The following is a 20431-nucleotide window of genomic DNA, read 5'->3' on the forward strand; positions in this document are numbered from 1 at the left end:
ACTGCAGGAGTTTTGGTTTGGGGGACATTTTGCTTAAACTTAAGGGTCATGTACTGCTGACATCATCTAAGCTCCAAACCTTGAGGTCTAACCCTTATTCTTCCCCTTTCTCTCCACATGTAATTGTGCCTGCAAATGAACTTTCAGAACTTTTCTTCTATCCCTCCTGCTATTACATTAGTTTTAACCTTCATCATCTCTGGCCTGCAATATTTTCCATAGCCCTGCCCATAGGAGGTGTTTTTGAAACCTTAAATCCATTTTTCCCCATCTTGCCTCCAGAGTTAATCTCATCATTTGCTTCCCATCTTTAAAAACTCTACAGACTTTTAAATATTCTTTGGTATGGGGCACATTCCTTTCTTTACTAAGTAATTAATTCTTATATGCCTTTTAAGGTTTTATACAGGCATTATCTTCTGAAGAAAGCTTTGCCTAAATCTCTAGGCTCAGTTATTTGCCTATGCTTACCTCTATTCTGGGTGATCACATGTCATATTAACTTTTAAAAAAAAATGTCTTTGTACCCCCTAATAAACCATGAGAGGTTGGACAAGAGCTACCCTGTCTTATCTCTAGTGTGCTCACTGCACGGCACTCAGCCTCACACCTGGTAGCCTAAATCAGAAACCGGAAGCCATTCTTTACTACTCCTTCTTTCTGCCATTCCCTATATCCAGTAAAACAACATTAAAAAAAATTCTACCTCCTAAACTCTTCTCCAATCTGCCCACTTGTCTTTATCTCCTCTGTCTGCAGTCCAAGGTTCTGCCATCTCTCACCTGCATTCCTTCCTTGGTACTATTTCTTTTGTATTTGCTCATGGAGTCATTAAAAAATATTTACTAAGTGCAAACAATGTGCCAAGGAATTGTGCTATGGTCGGGAGACCTACTTATGTGCACAACAAAGCCCTTTTCTTCATGAAACTTACAGTCTAGTGGGGGAGTCAGATCAGTAAATGGGCTATGACTTGTAAATAGGAGTGTTACAACAGGAGTAGAAAGGAGGGAAACGAGCAGATAGGAGGAACACGTTACCTAGCAGCACTGATGACATTAGCATTATTTTTTAAAATTATTAACTGAAGTTCATATTTTATTCAGATTTCCTTAGTTTTTACTTAATATCCTTTTTCTGTTTCAGGATTCCATCTAGGATACCAAATTATATTTAGCCTTCCAGTCTCAGGCTCCGAAGGGCTGTGACAGTTTCTCAGAGTTTGCTGGTTTTTGATGACCTTAACAGTTTTAAGGAGTACTGGTCAGGTATTTTGTAGGATGCTCCTACTGGAATGTGTCTGATTTTTTTTTTTTTCTCACAGTTAGACAGGGAAGGAAGACCACAGGGGTAAAGTGCCATTCTCATCAAATCAAATCAAGGGTACATAATATCAACATGGCTTATCACTGTTAATGTCGACCTCAATCGCCTGGCTGAGGTAGTGTTTGTCAGGTTTGTCCTCTGCAAGTTAACTCTTTCTGTCTTATTTTCCACACTGTATTCTTTCGAGGAAGTTACTCCGCCAAGACAACACTGAAAGAGTAGGGAGTGCACCTCCTTGAGGGTCGAGTATCTATATAAATTATTTGGAGTTCTGCATGACAACTTTATGTTTTCTTCTCCATTTATTTATGAACTCAACCATTTTTTCCTATCAGTATGGACTCATGAATATTTGCTTTATATTTTACATTAAATCCAATACTACTTTATTTGTTGCTCAAATCGTTGCAGCGTTAGCCCCTGGGAGCTCTTTCTGTTGGCTTGTGTGCCCCTCATCAACCGCCATCAATGTGGGTGTGCTTTGCTTGTCTTTTGAGCACGTCCTTACTTTCTGGAACGACACGATGCTCCAGGCTCATCTTATATGATACCTGCCTTGGCACTAGAATGAATCATTTCTCCAAGTATCCCTAGTCCTTTTATTGAAAAATGGTATTAGAAACTGAGATCTGAATACTGGGTGTAAGCACTATTTTTTCCCCTCCACACCTCTCTCTCTCCAACTACTCTGTGAACTCTTTGCAGGCAGGAACCTTTCCTTTCTACCTCAGTGCCAACTGAGGGTCTGACAGGGCTGATGCTCAGTAAGTGCGGAACTAAATTGTAGGACATGAATCTAACTAAGACATAGAAGAGTTCAGGCCTTGGCTACTTAGCCAAGCAAAATGGAGGGGAGAGGGTCATTAGACTAATTAAGATGCTCTTAAAGACTGGCATGTTCCTGATTGTATTTGTAATTGCCATTTGCCCTCTAAGCATATTTATGTTAATGATAGTAAGGCTGGCAAATATTGACTTGAGATCCAGTTTATAGTTTTAATTGGAAAAAAATCAAATCCAATTGGAATACTTAATTTTTTTTCTACTTACCTTCATCAAATAAGAGAATCCGGTAGATTCCAGGGACATCTTCAACCCTGGAATTACCATGCCAGCTGCTGTAAATAAACTGTGAAGGGCCCGACAGATTCCAGTATTGCTTTGGCAGTCATATGAGACAAAGCATCTCTGTAGCAAAGACTGCTTAAATATGGGTTTGAGTAAAAGTTTTCACATATTTAGTTGTACTTTTTGCCTTGAGAATAAAAATTTTCCAGTGCCCTTAGATCTTTCTAGAATAAAGAAGGGGTCACACCCCTCCCCAAAACAACCTTCAATACTTTGGTAGCCAGCTTGTGGAAGTTTCAACTGAATCAGATTAATCATGTTTTGTTTAGCAGAAGTCCATAGGCTATTTTTCCAAGAGAAATGTTATTCGCACAAAAACACTTTGGAATGCATTACATTCATTTATTATTGAATATCCTCAAAGTGCCTGTGAGGGAACTTGAAATTATCATTCTTCTCAAATCTCAACTGAGGAAACCCAGGCACATAGAAAGCTCACCCAGGGTCACTAACAAGTCTGTGCTTGGACCAATATTAGATTAGATTTGTATGTGACTGAGTGTGCAAAATAAATACCTTCAGAATACTCTTGTTCTGAAAGTGACAAAAAAAATTCAGTGTTACAATCTTCTTCTAACTATGTTGCTTTGCAAGGCTGTTCTCAAACTCTGTGCACTGGCCTTTAGAAAATGGAATAGCCCAAATGCACCAAATTCAAATCTGATTGCTATTTTCTTGACAGCCAACAGTCAGGAAGGTCTCCTATATTGAGATGCAATTTCTTGCCATTTCATGCCATTTCCCAAGTGCACTTCAGCTCTTTTGAGATTGGTTTCTTTCTACTTTGTGAAAACATGCCAAACCTGAGAAAGAAAAACCACTGGAATACATTCCAATTTGTTCTAATCCCTTGTGTCTAAACACATATTGAGATTTGAAATATGTGAAGATTATAACTTTAGTGTTAGACTTATTGTCATCTTCTGGTTAGTTTTCCATGCAAGCAATGCCTGCATGGAGACTTAGCAAAGATAACTTAGCAAATATCACTTCATTCATGCCAGTTAAAACCACATAGATTGTTAAATGGGCAATTAATGCTCATAATTAATACTGTGCAACATTTTACCAGCAAGCAATTTGATAACCAACTTAATTTGCTTAAGGAATCAGTTATGCCAAAGTAGCAAGGCTGATCTTGTGCACTGGCATTTGGGAAGTGCCTCTCCCAGATGGAATCCAAATGACAAACCCCATCACTGCCATTTTGATGACAATTGGCATTCGAAAGTGAACAAATTCAATTTTCTCCTTTGCAATTTCAGGTAACTTAGAACAGTTTTGACAAGTGTAATGTGTTAACAAGTTGAATAGACATACTTATTATGACTAATTTCAGAGTTATATGCCATTGTCAGTAAATGGTCAGTTTAAAGTTTATTATCTTTTTTTTTGATGGGGTAAAATAGAAACCATGAGGTTGCATAAGAGGAACATGGAGAAATCTTATTCAAGAACATTCTCTTAATATACTCGTCAACTAAGTCCCTGGAAGCAGAAAGACTGCTGTGCCATCTCTTTCTCTACTTGCAACTTGAAAGTGAAAGTGAAGTGAAAGTGTTAGTTGCTCAGTTGTGTCTGACTCTTTGTGATTCCATGGACTGTAGCCCGCAGGACTCCTCTATCCATGGGACTCTCCAGGCAATAATACTGGAGTAGGTTGCCATGCCCTCCTCTAGGGGGTCTTCCTGATCCGGGGATCAAACCCACATCTCTTGTCTCCTGCATTGGCAAGAGGATTCTTTACCATCTGAGCCACCAGGGGAGTCCACCACATCAAATCTATTTGAACTTACAGACTCATCTGTGATATCACCTAAGAAAACACCATGAGATTGGAGGCTTTGCTTTCCCGGGAAGTACTGAACTGTCAACTTTCTCTTATTGTGTTTTCCTTTTGGTACATTCTGATCCTCCAGCAAATTCCACTTAGTGGGGCTCTCCTTTTGGAAAACACTTACCTGAGTTATAACTCCTAAGTTAACATTTACATTATTCCTTTAACCTTATTTAAGAAGTAAAGTTTCCCTATTAGCATTAGGAGGTGATGTCTTAGGCAGGAAGGGGCATTAGGCACCCACCCATGTGATTTGCTTACCTATGTCTGGTATCTCTGTTTCTAGGGTGCACAAGGTATCCACGAATAGCAAGTAAAAGCAAACGGAGAGTCATCAGTATCATCCAACAAGCCAAACTGAACCAGACACACCTATTCCTCACTCAGCTTGTGGTCAGTAAAGGGACTCCATAGGGATCACTCAGTCAGATGGGTAAGCCAAAGTGGACCCAATCCCTCCTGGCTGCTTATCCTAAGATGGCGCCAAGATGACTGAACATCCAGCTTGGTGCCTGGGCTAAAGCTCTAAGGTAGTTTTTTTTCAAAAAGTTCTCTCTGGACTGTTTTCATTGGAAGCAGCTGAGCTCTTGCCACATGTGCAGTTTCCTGGGGGCTCTTCCCAGTCATGCCAAATCAGAATCTGGAAGTGGGAGTGGGGCCCAAGAATTCCATTTTCAACAAACTCAGTTGGTGATTCTGAGGCAGAATAAGGCTTAAGAACCCCTGGGCTAAGTTTTGAAGAAGTACCCACTGCAAAGGGTCTAATCATGCAAGTCTCTAACTTGAAAGCCACTTTATCAAAATGCAAACTCTTTCATTATCAAGTCTATGTACAACAGACATCCCCAACCAAGCTTAAGCCACTTATATGATTGTAGAGGTGAGATAGGGACATCGCTTGTGCACATTAGCACAAGTATTTAGCAATATTAAACAATTTAACAAATTGAAAGTATAAAACTTTTTTCTTCAACCATGATAGAATGTACTTGGCATCAAAACCGCTGCATCAAGAAAGTTTCAATAAAACATAGTTTACATCAAACTACGAGGGCCTTGTCCTGGCCAGCTACTCATACTCTGAGGGAGCAACTGGGGTGGGTAAAACGGAACTCTCATGTCAGAAACAGCAGAACACCTCAGGGTCCCTGATCTGTTAACAGCTTGGCACAGGGCACTGCCTTAGGGTATCTTACTCTGGGACGGGGTATGGGTCTTCTCGCCCAGGGAGCACAGTCTGTGTATAGGCCTGACCTTGGGTCAAATCTGCCCAGAATTAAAAGGTTATAATCATCTGTGAAATACAGTCATTGCAGTTTTAAAATCCTTTTAAACCTGGCCCTTAGGTCATTTTGAAAATTATGAAGATAACAAATCTTTTTATCTAAACTAGAAAATGTTCTTATTAGTTGGAACATCAGGAAAGAAGAGAAGATACAAAATGATTTCCTTTGAAGCCATCTGCAACTACTGATTTAACTCTTGTTGAAGAGAATCCTTTTGGGATTTGACTAGGTGGGCGACAGTGACAATCCACTGACTTTTCCGTTTTATGTTATTAGTCACTCCAGTCGTGTCCGACTCTTTGTGACCCCATGGACTGTAGCCTACTAGGCTCCTCTGTCCATGGAATTCTCCAGGCAAGAATACTGGAGTGAGTTGCCATGCCCTCCTCCAGGGGATCTTCCCAACCCAGGGATCGAACCTGGCTCTCCTGCATTGTAGGCAGACTCTTTACCAACTGAGCCACCAGGGAAGCCCCTTCTATTTCATGGGGCCACCTCTAAAGCGTGGGTATCCCCAGAGTTGACACAAAAGATCAAAAGGTAAGGGTGAGGTGATGTGATTAGAAATCTGGCCTCAGGCATTTGAACCTCTTTCAGTTTCCTTGTCTCTAGACACTTGCTTATTTTTGTGGCCTCTGAACTATAGGGTGAAAGTGCTTAAGGCTGGCTCTAATCACCGTTACATGGTTGATTTTCTTGAAGGAAGTCGAGTTGTGAACATACTAGAAGGATCTCATTAAAGCATGGTTTCATCTGCCACAGACTCTCATGGTACAGAACCATGTGTGTGGCTCCAAAAGGTTTTGAAATTCTTAGGTGATGGCAAGGAGTGGGGAGAGGGGGTGGTTTGATTTTCTTGTGGCCACTTCTGATCATGCCAATAATGTCACCGTGAATTTGGGAAGATGTCCCATATTATGCAGAGCAGCTTCTCTCATTAACATCTCAGAGGGAGGAAGAGAAAATGACGGAATTTATTTCCAGTGTGTGACCTTGTTCTGTCTCAGAATTACTTTTAGTTAAAGATTTAGGATTGAGCCACCACCAAAGTCGGTCTGCTGTCTAGCTGGCGATGGACTGCACGCTGAGGTGTCAGTGTGTGAGTGCCTCACAGGCACCTGAGCCCCTCAGTGGGCATCACCACCTGGCAACTGACTGACTTGAAGTTTGCCATGAGTTTGGAGGAGAAAGGTATGGAAAGGCAAATCTTTTCAGAGCAAGAAATGCTCCTGATGGTAGGATCTTTAAGTCGATCTTTGATTTTGTTCAGGACCTGCAAGATTAAAATGGCTGTCTATTCTTTTTTAATTAAAAACTTTTTACTGAGATATAATTCACATACCCCAAAATTTTACCCTTCGAAAAAGTGCAATTCAGCAGTTTCCAGTAGACTCATAGAGTTGTACAACCACGGCCATCATCCGATTCCAGAACATTTGCATCATCTTATGAAGAAACCCCGTACCCATTAGCAGTCAGTTCCCATTTCCCCCATTTCTCCAGCCCCAGGCAACCATTCATCTGCTTTCTGTCTCTGAATTTGTTTATTCTTGACATTTCACATACACGACATTAGGTAATGTGTGGTATTTTGTGCCTGGCTTCTTTCATTTAGCATCATGTATGACCCATTCTTTGTACATTTTGGTAAGGATGTATGACCCATACTTTAGTACATTTCACAGATGGAGAAAAAGGGGTAAGCCAACTTTGGAGTTTCTGGCTCATGACCAGACGTCACGAGAGTTTGCCTGGCCTGCTCTGCGCTGGTTGCAGCACTTTGCTTGTTCTTCATGCTGTTCTTAGCTTCTTCCCTTATCCTTAGTCAGAAAGTATCTGATATCAAAGAATGGACTTCCCTGTGCGTTCATCTTCTCATGGGAGTCTTCCTTGGAAGACTGAGTTCCCACTCCTGCCACTTCTTAGAGCTTCCAACTTCAGGAAACCCTCAGTTAAGACTATCCTTCTCATTCTCTGTCCCTTGGCCTTATCATAACTTTCCTGCGTTGTGTTTAGGGCCCTGCTTTCAGCTAGCCATTCACTTGAAAGTCAATCTGACAAACGAATCCATGTTCGGGGATTAATGATGATTTTAGCTTGATGGATTTTTCCAACACAGGTTCTCGTGTTGGGAACTCTTGGAAAGCCAATGTCTCAACTCAGAGGAATGCATTTCTTAGGGTGGCAATTTGGGCCCCTTGGAAGGTCAGCAAAGATGTTTTGGGTGTGAGGTAAATGGAGCTTTGGGGTGACAATGCTAATACAAGAGACTAAACTGGAAAGCTAATCACCTATTTCATCTATATGTAGTCTGTTTCTCTGTTTGGAACTCCAGTGTTGCTGACGAGAGGAAGGCTCTTGGTCATTTTTCAGATATTTTCAGAGCCCTTAAAGTCTGTGTTCCATTTGTTCCTTCAGCAGAGCTCCGTACAACTTCTACTGTCCCTCATCATGCTAACTGCCCCAAATGGGTGATATTCCAGTTCTACCCAATCTCCAGGCAAAGACAGGAGTTGAGTCTTAAGAACAATGTAGGAAATATTAACCAGTCACTGTGAAAGAAACAGTAAAATCTCAAGAGAAAATTTTCATGTCACATTGACATTTGTCAAGTCCAAATTACTCAAGGCACCAAGAAGCATTTGGTAGGCTCTTTTCTTTTCTTCCTTTTTTTCCTTTTTAAGGGAAGGACAAAACAAATATCTGGAGAATCACGGCATCTTGAACAATAACAGCATGAGGTTTTTACAAAGGATAAATCATTTCCAGTTATGCTTAATAGATTTGTGAAATTAGAAGATGAGAAGGGAGCAAGAGGATCCTCATATTTAAATTCTTACAAAGCACTTCATATGGTGTCTCCTGTTTTTGTTTATATAATTACCCATGTGAGTTTTAGAAAACTGAAAAATGACTCTGAGGTCACAATCAAAGGAAGATGAAACAGTCATAATTGATGAGAAACAGTTGATGGACTTGGGGATGCTGAGAACGAAGAAGAGAAAGTTCAGGTACGTATCTTAACACTTGTGAAAGCTTCTCAGGTAAATGAGGGAAGTGGCTTCTGTGCTTTAGATGTAAACATTTGCCACTACTGAGTGGATGTTTCATGAAGGCAGATTTTTGCTCAGTATAAGGAAGAATTTTCAACAGAGCATTCCAAAGATGCAGTGGGTTGTTGGGTGAGATAAGTAAGTTTTCTGTTATTGAGAGGGATAAACAAAGTAAAGCTGATCAACCGTCAGGGATGCAGTGCACACTACATTTTACCAGACACCTCTATGGACTCTTCTATCACTAAGCTCATAAATCTGTGATATCACTTTTTAGTTACTGAAATATGTGTATGTGTATGTGTGTTTAAAATTTTAACATGAGAAGCAAAGCACTAGGGATATCTAAACCTAAGCTATCTCATAAATCTATCTTAAAAAAACAAAACTTCACAGAACGTATTTTTGAGACTCCCTCAGGTTTAATTGCATGATCTTATAAGCTTCCCTTCTTTGTTATTGTATCTTAATTTCCCACTGGAAGGAAGCACTAAGATGTATATGTACAGATGAAATCTGCAGTAAACAGGCAAAGGGATACTACATGCTTAAATAACAAGAAATAATCTTGTTGATCTTGACATGCTGCTAATAATAATGACATAACTGACTTTTTTGTACCCTCCCCATTCAGCCAATGGGGGATCAGCTAGAGGAAATAAATGATCATCCACCAATGAAAATGAAATCACTTTTGAGGTCAGATGAAAGAAACTCAATTGGGGACAGTTTGGATCAGTGGAGCTGAGAGGAAAAATCTATAGTCTGCCAGTCTTTGAAATGTCAAGGGGCATCTAGAATTGTTCAATGTGGCCCAAAATGGAACAAGAAGATGAAAGAGAAGGAAATATAGAAGGGCACCCAGTAGGGGCAAGCTTTATGTCCTCTCAAGATGTCATCAAACACTGGGTGGATAACTACACATTTGTGGATCTTAAAACAGGTTAAACTGTATAAGACATGTAAGCGGATGAGCATTCTCTTACATGCTCAAACACTAAATTGACAATTTTATAGATACAAAAGTAGAAAACAGAGTAGTTAAGTTATATAATGAATAACCTGACAGAGAGTGAAGATCTAGAATGTTCTCTATTTTTTTCTGTAACAACTTATTGACAATATTGCTCTTCCACTCAGTTTTAAATGCAACCAATTAACATAGTGACTATATATAGTCTGTGTTTCCAAGGAAACAGATGACTCAACCAAATAAAATGACTAATATGCGCTGGAGGGGGGGAGCGATTCAATTAACTGATTTTAACATCAACCAAAAATTGGTACAAAATGAACTCTCTCTATATATAAAGTAGAATTCAACGAACATTATGGTTATTAAGCTAGCAAAACCACCTTGTGTCAACTTATTTCTCCCAAGAAAGTTTAAACTTGGAAAAGTTATAAAGCAAATATTTAAATTCACCAATCATATGTGAAAGATGCAAAGTGTACAGAATAGACTACTGATCAGGATACTTTTTTTTTAAGTGACTCTAATAAGGACTATACTGGTTTCTGATTAAACATGACAGATAATGTTTGCTGTCATAGACTGGGTTGATGGTTTTGACTATCATCAAATAGGGAGTTACCTGTTAATTACATCTAAATGATCATATCTATATATTTATATTCCATCAGGTTATTTCTCTGATGGCCATTCACAAGAGTGTTGGGAGTAGAGAAGGAAGAATAATTTTTTCTCCTTGAAAGAAATGCAGGGAATCTTAACCATGAGTCTATGAAAGGGCTTCATCCACAGGGATAAGTTGCTAGGGTGGGAGGTGGGAGGTGGAGATATGGGGAGAGAATGAAAATATGTAATGGCTGAGTTTTGTGTGAATGTGTTTATTTCTGGGGGAGAAGGCCCATAACATTCAATAGATTCTCAAAAAGGTCTGAGAACTTAAAGAAAAATGTTAGGAAGAACTGCTGTATAGGATGTCAGCTCAGAAGAGCCAGCTAGGCAGATTCACGCTAAGTGAAAGCCTGGGTGTGTGAGCTCATGGTGTGTGCTCGCCTGTGCCTTTGAAGAGCTGTGGCAGTGAGAGAAAATGGTGTGTCTGAGCCACCAGGGAAGTCAAGAAGGAATAGGGATTGAAAACTACTTCACTCTGTCCAAAACTAAATTTTCCTTATAGTGAGAAAATCACTTTGCAATCAGGGTCCAAGTTATTCTATTTTATTCTTCAAATGACTTTGTGTTAAAGGAAGGTCATAAGTTACTTTGGACTAAAATGCAAATTTGTGAACTGTTAAGGACCCTTGACCAAGAGAGAATCTTCTCAATGAATGACAATTGCTCCACCTTAGGTAAATTTGCATTTAAATGACAAGGGAAAGGAGTCTATTTAGCTGGGTTATCTTTATAGTAATAGTTTTGGTTTTTATAGATAATCCTATGGTTTTTTTCCTCTGAAAAGGCAGCTATTAATATATAGGAGCTAGTTACATAGGTTTTATAGGGTTGGCTATATGGGGTCAGCCAGACAAGGTCTGTATGCAAGGGCCAATATCTGCATGCCTGGAAACATTCAGATGGTGAATGAATTGTTCAGTGCTCCGCTTATGTTTGGCATCATGTAGACAGAGCATCCCTAGGATTTTGAAGACAATGTAGAATGTTGTATAAAACATTTCCAAATCCAGGCTACAACCATCATGGCCTTCTTCACTGATTTTCCAGTAAGTAGGTGCCCAAAGGGATACACTGCTTGTAATGACAAATCCCGGTGAGGCATGACATCCCAAGGTACATGAACATTTGATTAGGGCAGGGTGCTATGAATTAGTACCTCTTTAGACTCTGTAGATGTGCTTTATCTTTATAAAATCTTAATTTTACAGTCTATTTTTTTTTATCAGTCAAGGGATTTAACAGCTTTTTTCTCTATGACAGCGTTTGCAATTATAATTAAGAAACGTATTAAAACTGGAGTGAATTAATGTGAAAAATGGACGGGGGTTTGGGACTAGAAGAGTTCTCTAAGTAGGTATGAAAGACTCAGTCTGAGAAAAGGGAGGTAGATTCCAAAGGAAAGCACAAGAATTTGAAAACTTTTGAGGAATGTCCTTATGTATTCAGATTTCCACGTTTATGTGATCATAAGTGTTAAACGAAAATGACCCAAGACTTTTCACATGATTTGACTGGTCCTGACTGTGCTCCGTGCATACACGTTGCTCTATCATTGTCTCTGTTCTCCCAGTCACTGTTCTTGGTCACTACTTTTCAGGTCACTGAGGTGATGCCCAAGGCAAGAACTGTTTTATGGAAGAGTTTATAGGGTGGCATCAAAGTTTTCTGGAACATAGGGAAATTTTCAGCCTCATGTCCTGAAGGCATGTGTCAGGGATAAAACTGTCACAACCAATTAGGAGAAGGCTCTATTAGTTTATCCAGGGGTGGGGAAACAAATCTGTTTCTCCCTCTTGGGATGGGAGAGGATGTCTTCCTTTTCTAGGACTCCAGGGGATATATATTTGTGCCTTATATCCTTAGAAACCTGAATATGCATTGGAAGGACTGATGCTAAAGCTGATGTTCCAATACTTTGGCCACCTGATGTGAAGAGCTGACTCATTTGAAAAGACCTTGATGCTGGGAAAGACTGAAGGCAGGAGGAAAAGGGGAAGACAGAAGATGAGATGGTTAGATGGCATCACTGACTCAGTGGACATGAGTTAAGCAGACTCTGGGAGATGGTGAAAATCTTGCCATGCTGCAGTCTATGGGGTCGCAAAGAGTCAGACACAACTGAGCAACTGAACAACAACAATAATTCTTAGAAAGGGAGAAATAAAGATGATTAAGTCGAGGTCTCTTTAGTTGTTATTTCTGTGTAACTCCAAAATATGAAAGACAGTGCCAAAAGGTATGAATTCCTTTCAAATGGTGTCAAAATACTTTGTCCTCTCAAGAAAATTCCTAAAACAGAATGAGAAAGTCTAAAGATGGATGCTTTAATCATTTTTTCCAACGGATCAGAGCTTTTAAGGATGAAAAAACTAATCCTTCTTCAACTGTCGTGTAAACACAGGCAGCCATTTTCCCTTTGATGAACGGACCACTTCAAAAGACTGGACCTGGAGATCTTAGGAAATGTAGTTTTTGGCTCTGACAACACCTCTACCTGCTAGAATCAATACTATGTATTTTTGATCAGTCTTTGTAACGGGCAGAACAGGGGTTGAGTGACTTACCTGAGCACGTGACAGAATGGAGCTCCACATCAGTGTCAGGAATACACTCAGGGAAGGCCACACGTACAGGCATGTCAACACTTCCTGGTTCTTCAAAGCAGTGCCCAAAGGTTTCTTCAAGTGGGAGTAGGCATGGTGACCTATGTCTTTGGCCCTATCCCTGCATCTCAGCTCGGTACTACAATATGGCAACTGCATTTTCTGTTCCTTCGTGCAATGCCTTGTCTGTTCCTGTTATCTCATTCTGGCTTTCACCTTATCCACTAAGCAAACACAGAGATCAGAAGAGACTTACCTTAATTCCAAAATACTAACGGAGTTTCCCGAGGGAAATATTCGCCTTACAAAATTGAAGTCACCCACATACACACTACCATCAGGGCCAGAAGCTAAGGCAACGGGAGCGAAGAGTTTGTTGTTGTGGGCGGGGCCATTGCAGTTGGTGCAGGCTACGCTCCTTTGGTGTCCATTACCCATTATGGTCGCTATGACTGGAGGCTGCTGGGAAATGAACATATTTTCTCCATTCCCTTTATGTATGATTCCTAGATCCAAGGGGGAAAAAAAGAATTAAAAAATAACCACACCATATTCTCAGCAATATTTTAAATTCTCTCTCATTGTTCAAAGCAGGAAGGAGCTTTGGCTTGCTATCAAAGAACCTGAGAGTGAAGCACATCACCCCAGCTTTTGTTTAACTGCACAGCTACAACAAATGGCAGCATAACACTTTGCCTCAGTTTGTCCATCTATGAAATGGGGTAATATACCCAGTCCCTCTAATGTTGATTCTAAATGCCTCAATAAAGCGTTTAATGACTAACTTTTAATGATTTCCTGTTCACTTTGGGCTCTGTTAATCATCTGTGGCTGGTTTTTCATCTCTGACTGACTTTCTTCTGATGCCTGGTGCACATCTGTCTGACTTCAAATCACCTGCTCTATACAACTATGAAAAGGGAGGATCAGTCAATTTTAATATTAACCTAGCAAAACACAATCAGAAAGGTAATCTACTTTGGTAAAAAGAAATCATACTACTAGAATGCACTTCAAAGATAAGAGAAAAGCACTTGAATGTTCCACTCTTTTGGACCATATCTCACTATCATCAGTGCAGGAAATAAAAGATACCGACTTACGAAAATGCTGGAAACTATTCTGCAGTCATTTTCTCTGGGAAATCTCATCCATTCTCATAACTTAACTCCCATAGCTCTACATTGAAACTTTTCTCCTGTTCAGAGTTTTCACCTGACATGCAATTTCCTACTACATCTCTTTACTTGGATGTCCCACTGGTACCCCAAACTCAACAAGTTTAAGACTAAACTCAGTAGGCAAAACACTCTCTGACATAAATCACAGCAAGATCCTCTATGACCCACCTCCTGGAGTAATGGAAATGAAAGCAAAAATAAACAAATGGGACCTAATTAAACTTAAAAACTCTTGCAAAATGAAGGAAACTATAAGCAAGGTGAAAAGACAGCCTTCAGAATGGGAGAAAATAATAGTAAAGGAAGCAACTGACAAATAATTGATCTCAAAAATATACAAGCAGCTCCTGCAGCTCAATACCAGAAAAATAAACGACCCAATCAAAAAATGGACCAAAGAACTAAATACACATTTCTCCAAAGACAAACAGATGGCTAACAAACACATGAAAAAATGCTCAACATCACTCATTATCAGAGAAATGCAAATCAAAACCATAATGAGGTACCATCTCACGCCAGTCAGAATGGCTGCTATCAAAAAGTCCACAAGCAATAAATGCTGGAGAGGGTGTGGAGAAAGGGGAACCCTCTTGCACTGTTGGTGGGAATGCAAACTAGTACAGCCATTAGGGAGAACAGTGTGGAGATTCCTTAAAAAACTGGAAATAGAAATGCCATACGACCCAGCAATCCCACTGCTGGGCATACACACCGAGGAAACCAGAATTGAAAGAGACACGTGTACCCCAATGTTCATCGCAGCACTGTTTACAATAGCCAGGACATGGAAGCAACCTAGATGTCCATCAGCAGATGAATGGATAAGAAAGCTGTGGTACATATACACAATGGAGTATTACTCAGCTATTAAGAAGAACACATTTGAATCAGTTCTAATGAGGTGGATGAAACTGGAGCCTATTATACCGAATGAAGTAAGTCAGAAGGAATAACAGTAATACAGTATATTAATGCATATATGTGGAATTTAGAAAGATGGCAATGATGACCCTATATGCAAGATAACAAAAGAGACACAGATATAAAGAACAGATGTTTGGACTCTGTGGGAGAAGGCAAGGATGGGGTGATTTGAGAGAATAGCATTGAAACATGTATATTACCGTATGTGAAATAGATGACCAGTCCAAGTTCAATGCATGAAACAGCCAGTGCACTGGGACAACCCAGAGGGATGGGATGGGGACGGGGGTGGGAGGGGGGTTTGGGATGGGGGACACATGTATACCTGTGGCTGATTCATGTCAATGTATTGGCAAAAAACCACCACAATATTGTAAAGTAATTAGCCTCCAATTAAATAAATTAATTTAAAAAAAAAGAAGAGAAAGAAAAAAAGACTGAACTTATTATTTTTCTGTACTGCTCCACCCCCCCAAACCATGCTCTTTCTCCTATGTTCTCTGCTGATCTTCTGAGTGCTATCACCAGGCATGTATTTACTCAAGTTGGGAATGTGGGCACCGCTGTGGCTCTTCTTTTCCACATTCTTTAGCCATAATTAATTACTAAACCCCCACCATCTCCTCAAATATATTAAACCAGTTCCCTGGTCTCTGTTCTTACTGCTGCTGCTTTAGTTCAGTTTTTCTTAACTTCTTAGTTTCTTGGTTTCTGTGTATACCCATCTCCAAACTATTGTCCATATTTCTGCCATAAAGGTTATTTCATGTTGATATATGGCAAAAACCAACACAATATTGTAAAGCAATTATCCTCCAATTAAAAATAAATAAAGATTATTTCAATATGTGGAGTAAAACCTTTCAGTAGTTCCATATGCTCTATGGCACCAGGGGCCGGTTTCATGGAAGACAATTTTTGCATGGATGGGGGCGAGAATGGGGGGTGGTTTCGGGATGATTCAAGTGCATTACATTTACTGAGTTTGTTGAGCAGGAGGCGGAGTGCAGATGTAATGTGAGAGATGGGGAGCTTCACTCCCTACAGGAGAAGCTTTATTCGCTTGCCTGTTGCTCACCTCCTGCCATGCGGTTCAGTTCCTAACAGTCCACACACCGTGCTGATCTGTGGCCCAGGGCTTGGGGACCCCTGCTTTATGGGATAAGGGGCTCATTTCTTATGATTAAGCCATACCTGATTTGTATGGCTTATTTTTATGATTAAGTCCTTCATGATTTGGCTCTTGTCTCCTTCTTTAGTCTCACCTCTCATTACCCTCTCATTTTTATCCCGAGTTTCAGCTATAGCAAACTATGTACAAGTATTTTCACATGCTTCTGTTCTTTGCTTCGGTGTTTTGCTGGTCCCTCCATCCTGAATGCCCTCCTCATTTTGTTTGCTTGGGAAACTCTAATCTATCCTCCAAAGCTCAGCCCAGTTCCCCTTGGATGCTCTGTCCAGGCAGAATTTATTATTCCCTCCTCTGTGAGTGTGCACAGTTTCTTTCCCATAGCTCTGCTATGACACTTGCCACATGTAAGATACAGTTTTCATGACTTCTCTATCTTCCCCATCACAACATGAACTCCTTCCTCTGTCTTACTCTTTTCTGCATTTCAGCGCCAATCCCTGTGGCCAAGTCATTAGAAGTGCTCAGTAAACGCTGGAAACAGGCTTTGAGTCTCTTGTAGTTTCCTTGTCCAAATCCCAATGATTTTGAGAACCTGCTGAGCCTGGGCAGAAAACCCAAGGAACAAGTACTGCTGTGCTAAACAGCTCAAGTCTGCCCAGAATGAGCCAGGGTAGGTAAAAAAAAAAAGTCCATGTGGTGAGAAGACACTCCAGTGTGTCAGGCTGTAGCAGCTGACAGCAAATGAACGAATGCAGCTCTCCTGTCCAGTCTAATTTTTTCTCCTATGACTCCTGCTATCTATCTCCTTGGACTGCCTGTTATTCTCCCTAAACATTTCCTGAAATGTCTCCCTTGGTTTTCTTCCAACTTTTGGTCCCACAGTTCTACAATAGAAACCATTGATCACTCTGAAATAGGAATGTCACTGGCAAAAATTAAGAGCGTAAAACATGCACAAAGCCATGGCACCACATATGAACCTGGAAACAGAAATGCCATACTTATATAGGCTTTGGATTTCAAATCTCAAGTAATTTGACTTTCTCTCCCAAGGTGATTTCTGGCTATTTTTTTTTTCCCAACATATCTGCAGGAGCAGCTATGAGCTTATGCCCCAACAAATCGCTCTTTTATTGCAGAACCATGAGATAGATATCTTGAGGCTCACTACTTTCTTATTAATTTTATTAATAACTTTATTAGGCCGTGAAGAAATTTCTCAAGATTTAGAATAGTTAATTAAGTTAGATTAATAGGATAGAATTTCATTGCCCCCAAAACACTGAATTGCAGTGTGATCAATATCACAATTTAAATGAATTGGGAGAAAGTGAATGAGAACTGGCATGATAGTTGCACAACATCATTGAAAAGAAATCTCCTGATGGCCGCTCACTGAATATCTTACCAATGAGACTATGATATGTTCTTCAGTAAATGAGGAAACCAACTGTTTAGCATGTCAGTATTCCAGCAACGCACTACAGGGTATATCATTCAAAAATATTTCCAATTATTGGCTTGGAAATACCAGATTTGCTATTAACATCTATTTTCACAGATAGATATCCATTTTTTTATATCAATATAATGATATAGTTAACAATTACCTTCAAAATGACATGTTATTACCAGGCTCCTGGCAATTTAAAAACTGAAGATGGCTATTCTAAACCATTCTTCTAAGCCTGCAATTCTAAAACTCCTCTTTTCTATTAGAAAGCCCAGTACTCCATCAAAGAAGAAGAATGATTAAAGGAAATAAAACATAAGGCAATGTACTTTCTGATTACATCTCAACAATTGATGTCTTGCTTTCATGCAAGGTACTAAAGTGCCCGTGTACTGAAATTACCATTCCTGTTTAAAGCTGAAGCAATCAAAACAAAAATGGGCAAACCCCTTTTGTATTGCCCTGGAAAAATAGATCATTTTGAAGGGTGTTTTTGTTGTTTCAAGAATCTGTTTAACCTTCCATTACATAGAACCGGGGCATACCATCTAGCAACAATGATTTAACACCAATTCTTCTGCAAAATGTTGCTTTGAAAATATTTTGTTTATGTTCCTGGAAATCTTGATCAATTACTGCTGCCTCCTTTCCAGTTTATTCTGCCACACATGCTCATTTTGAAAACAGAATCAAATGATCCAGAGACTACACACATTATTTATAGAAGGCCAACTTCCTGCTAAGGATTGGGTGTCTTGTTTACAGTTAACAAAGAAACCCCACTGGCTGGGGGCCTGTGGCATATTTTCTCCCTCAAGTTTTCCTTTTCTCTGCCAAAAAGTCAAGTCTGTTGTATAATAATTTAAGCATACTTCTAAACACACGACTCATATCCTCCTGTTACTTTGCTCAGAACTTCTTTTGAAGCTTATAAATAAGTTTGAAATAAAATTCCCCTTGGAAGCCAGCGGGTGGTGCTTTATACTGATTTCAAAGAAGAAACCATTTTTCAGGCTTATGAACAACAAGGGACACAATAAATATTTCTCTTAGGACTTGATTGAGAGGATATAAACACAAACTGGGAGACATGCCAATGTGATCAATGGAAATTTACTTTCCCTCCCAGTAAAACCATTTGCCAAAAAACTACTGGCTTATCTTGGAGGTTAAGTTAAAGGAAATTCTTGATCTATTTCAGACAGATGACTACACCCAATTACCCAATTAGAACCCTGGATAGTTTTTTTCTAATAATTTTAAATACTCAACTGGCATCATTTTAAATAACTGATTTATCTTTCAAGAAATAAATATGTACTCTCTGCAATCACTAATAAGATGTATTTTGAAGGAATAATATTGAAAAACGCAAGTTCCCAGTTGGTTTCCTTTGTTAATCTCAGTGAAAATAAGAACCATTTTGATATATCAGACATAATATTTGGAAACAATGCTCCACAACCAATGGCTAATTGTCAGGTAAATACAATTGCTGTAACTGAAATGACAAATGGTCTGAAAACACTGCCTGCTAGAAACTACCCGCTGCATAATGATTTTGGAGGCAAAGAAAAACTGCAGATTTGAATGGCAGCAGACATCCAATTTAATTACAGGTGTCTTTTTAACCAGTGAGAAGAAATTGGGGGAAGATAGATTCTTGTTTCTAATCTGCTATCTGTCTCAGATCAAAAAAGCAGGGTGCCTAAAGAGTTAGGCTCTGGCCTTAATCAGTCAGAAAAGACTGCCTGACCTGCCCGGGGAGAGTGCGTTGCTTTCTAATTGGTCCTCTCAAAGCTGCTCCTTCACACTCATCATTCCTGCTTCTAAAACTGCCTTTGTGGGTAGGATTTAGACTCCCAAAATGTCCCAAGAGAGGCGCTGGTGTCCAAGGGCAGGCTGAAAGGCAGTGGCAGTGCTGGCTTCAGCCCTGTTTCCTGGCAGGCATGACCTGTCCTATGTGTGTGTAGGCACACCGTATTGTGTGCCTACAAATGAGCTGATAAAGATAATATCAACTCACCCTTTTCAGCACCAGGGACCGGTTTCATGGAGGACAATTTTTCCAGGGACTGGGGGGAGAGGGGGAATGGTTTCAGGATGATTCAAGCGCATTATATTTATTGTGCAACTTTATCTCTATTATTATGACATCAGCTCCACCTCAGATTATCAGGCATTAGATCCTGGAGGTTGGGGAGCCCTGGATAAAATGAACAAATCTTCCTTTAAATAAGTCTGTCTTAAGTAAGGTTTCTTTCTCAGGATAAAATTCTCAGAAACAGACAAAGTAGATTTAGTGGGGCTGGGATGAGTACCAGGGATCTTTTGGAGTGATAAAAATATTCTAAAACTCTGTGGTGGTGACAGTTGCAGAACTCCACACTTTACTAAAAATTATTGAAGTGTACACTTAAAATGGGTGGATTTTATGGTGTATAAATTATACTTCAATAAAGCTGTGAAAAAGATTCTCAGAAGTAACTTGATACCTATTACCTTAAACAGGAATTACTGGTGGATTAGAGGTGGAAAGAACACATTTGTGGAAATCAGGGGTCCCCCAAAGCCAACTTTCTGAATGGCTTCCATCTGTTCTGAATTTTTCAGCCTCCAATGGTAAGAGAATATAGGACTGGGAGCACACAGCTGGGGACTGGCTCGATTGAGGTCATTCCCACTTTGTGTTTAATGTCAATGACAGGCATTTGAAAGAGACAATCCATACCAGCCAATAAAAGTGAGTGGAAAAGAAACGGCTGCTTAAAATGTCAAACTCTTTCAAACCAAAACAAAAAACCTAATAATTTAATAACTGGCATCTGCCCTTTTATTTTTATACTTTTGAAACTGTGATTCT

General features: G+C 39.7%; 1 protein-coding gene across 1 annotated transcript in view; it reads right to left on the reverse strand.

The window, feature by feature from the left end:
- TENM1 (teneurin transmembrane protein 1) overlaps positions 1 to 20431 on the reverse strand; it is a 986510-nt gene that overhangs the window by 106860 nt on the left and 859219 nt on the right. The window contains exons 23-24 of the mRNA XM_018044162.1: positions 13132 to 13381; positions 4553 to 4573 (exon numbers count right to left, since the gene is read on the reverse strand). Of these exons, the coding sequence (XP_017899651.1) occupies positions 4553 to 4573; positions 13132 to 13381 (271 nt within the window). The remainder of the gene's footprint in view (positions 1 to 4552; positions 4574 to 13131; positions 13382 to 20431) is intronic.

This window comes from Capra hircus (genome assembly GCF_001704415.2).
Source record: "Capra hircus breed San Clemente chromosome X unlocalized genomic scaffold, ASM170441v1, whole genome shotgun sequence".
NCBI lineage: Eukaryota > Metazoa > Chordata > Mammalia > Artiodactyla > Bovidae > Capra > Capra hircus.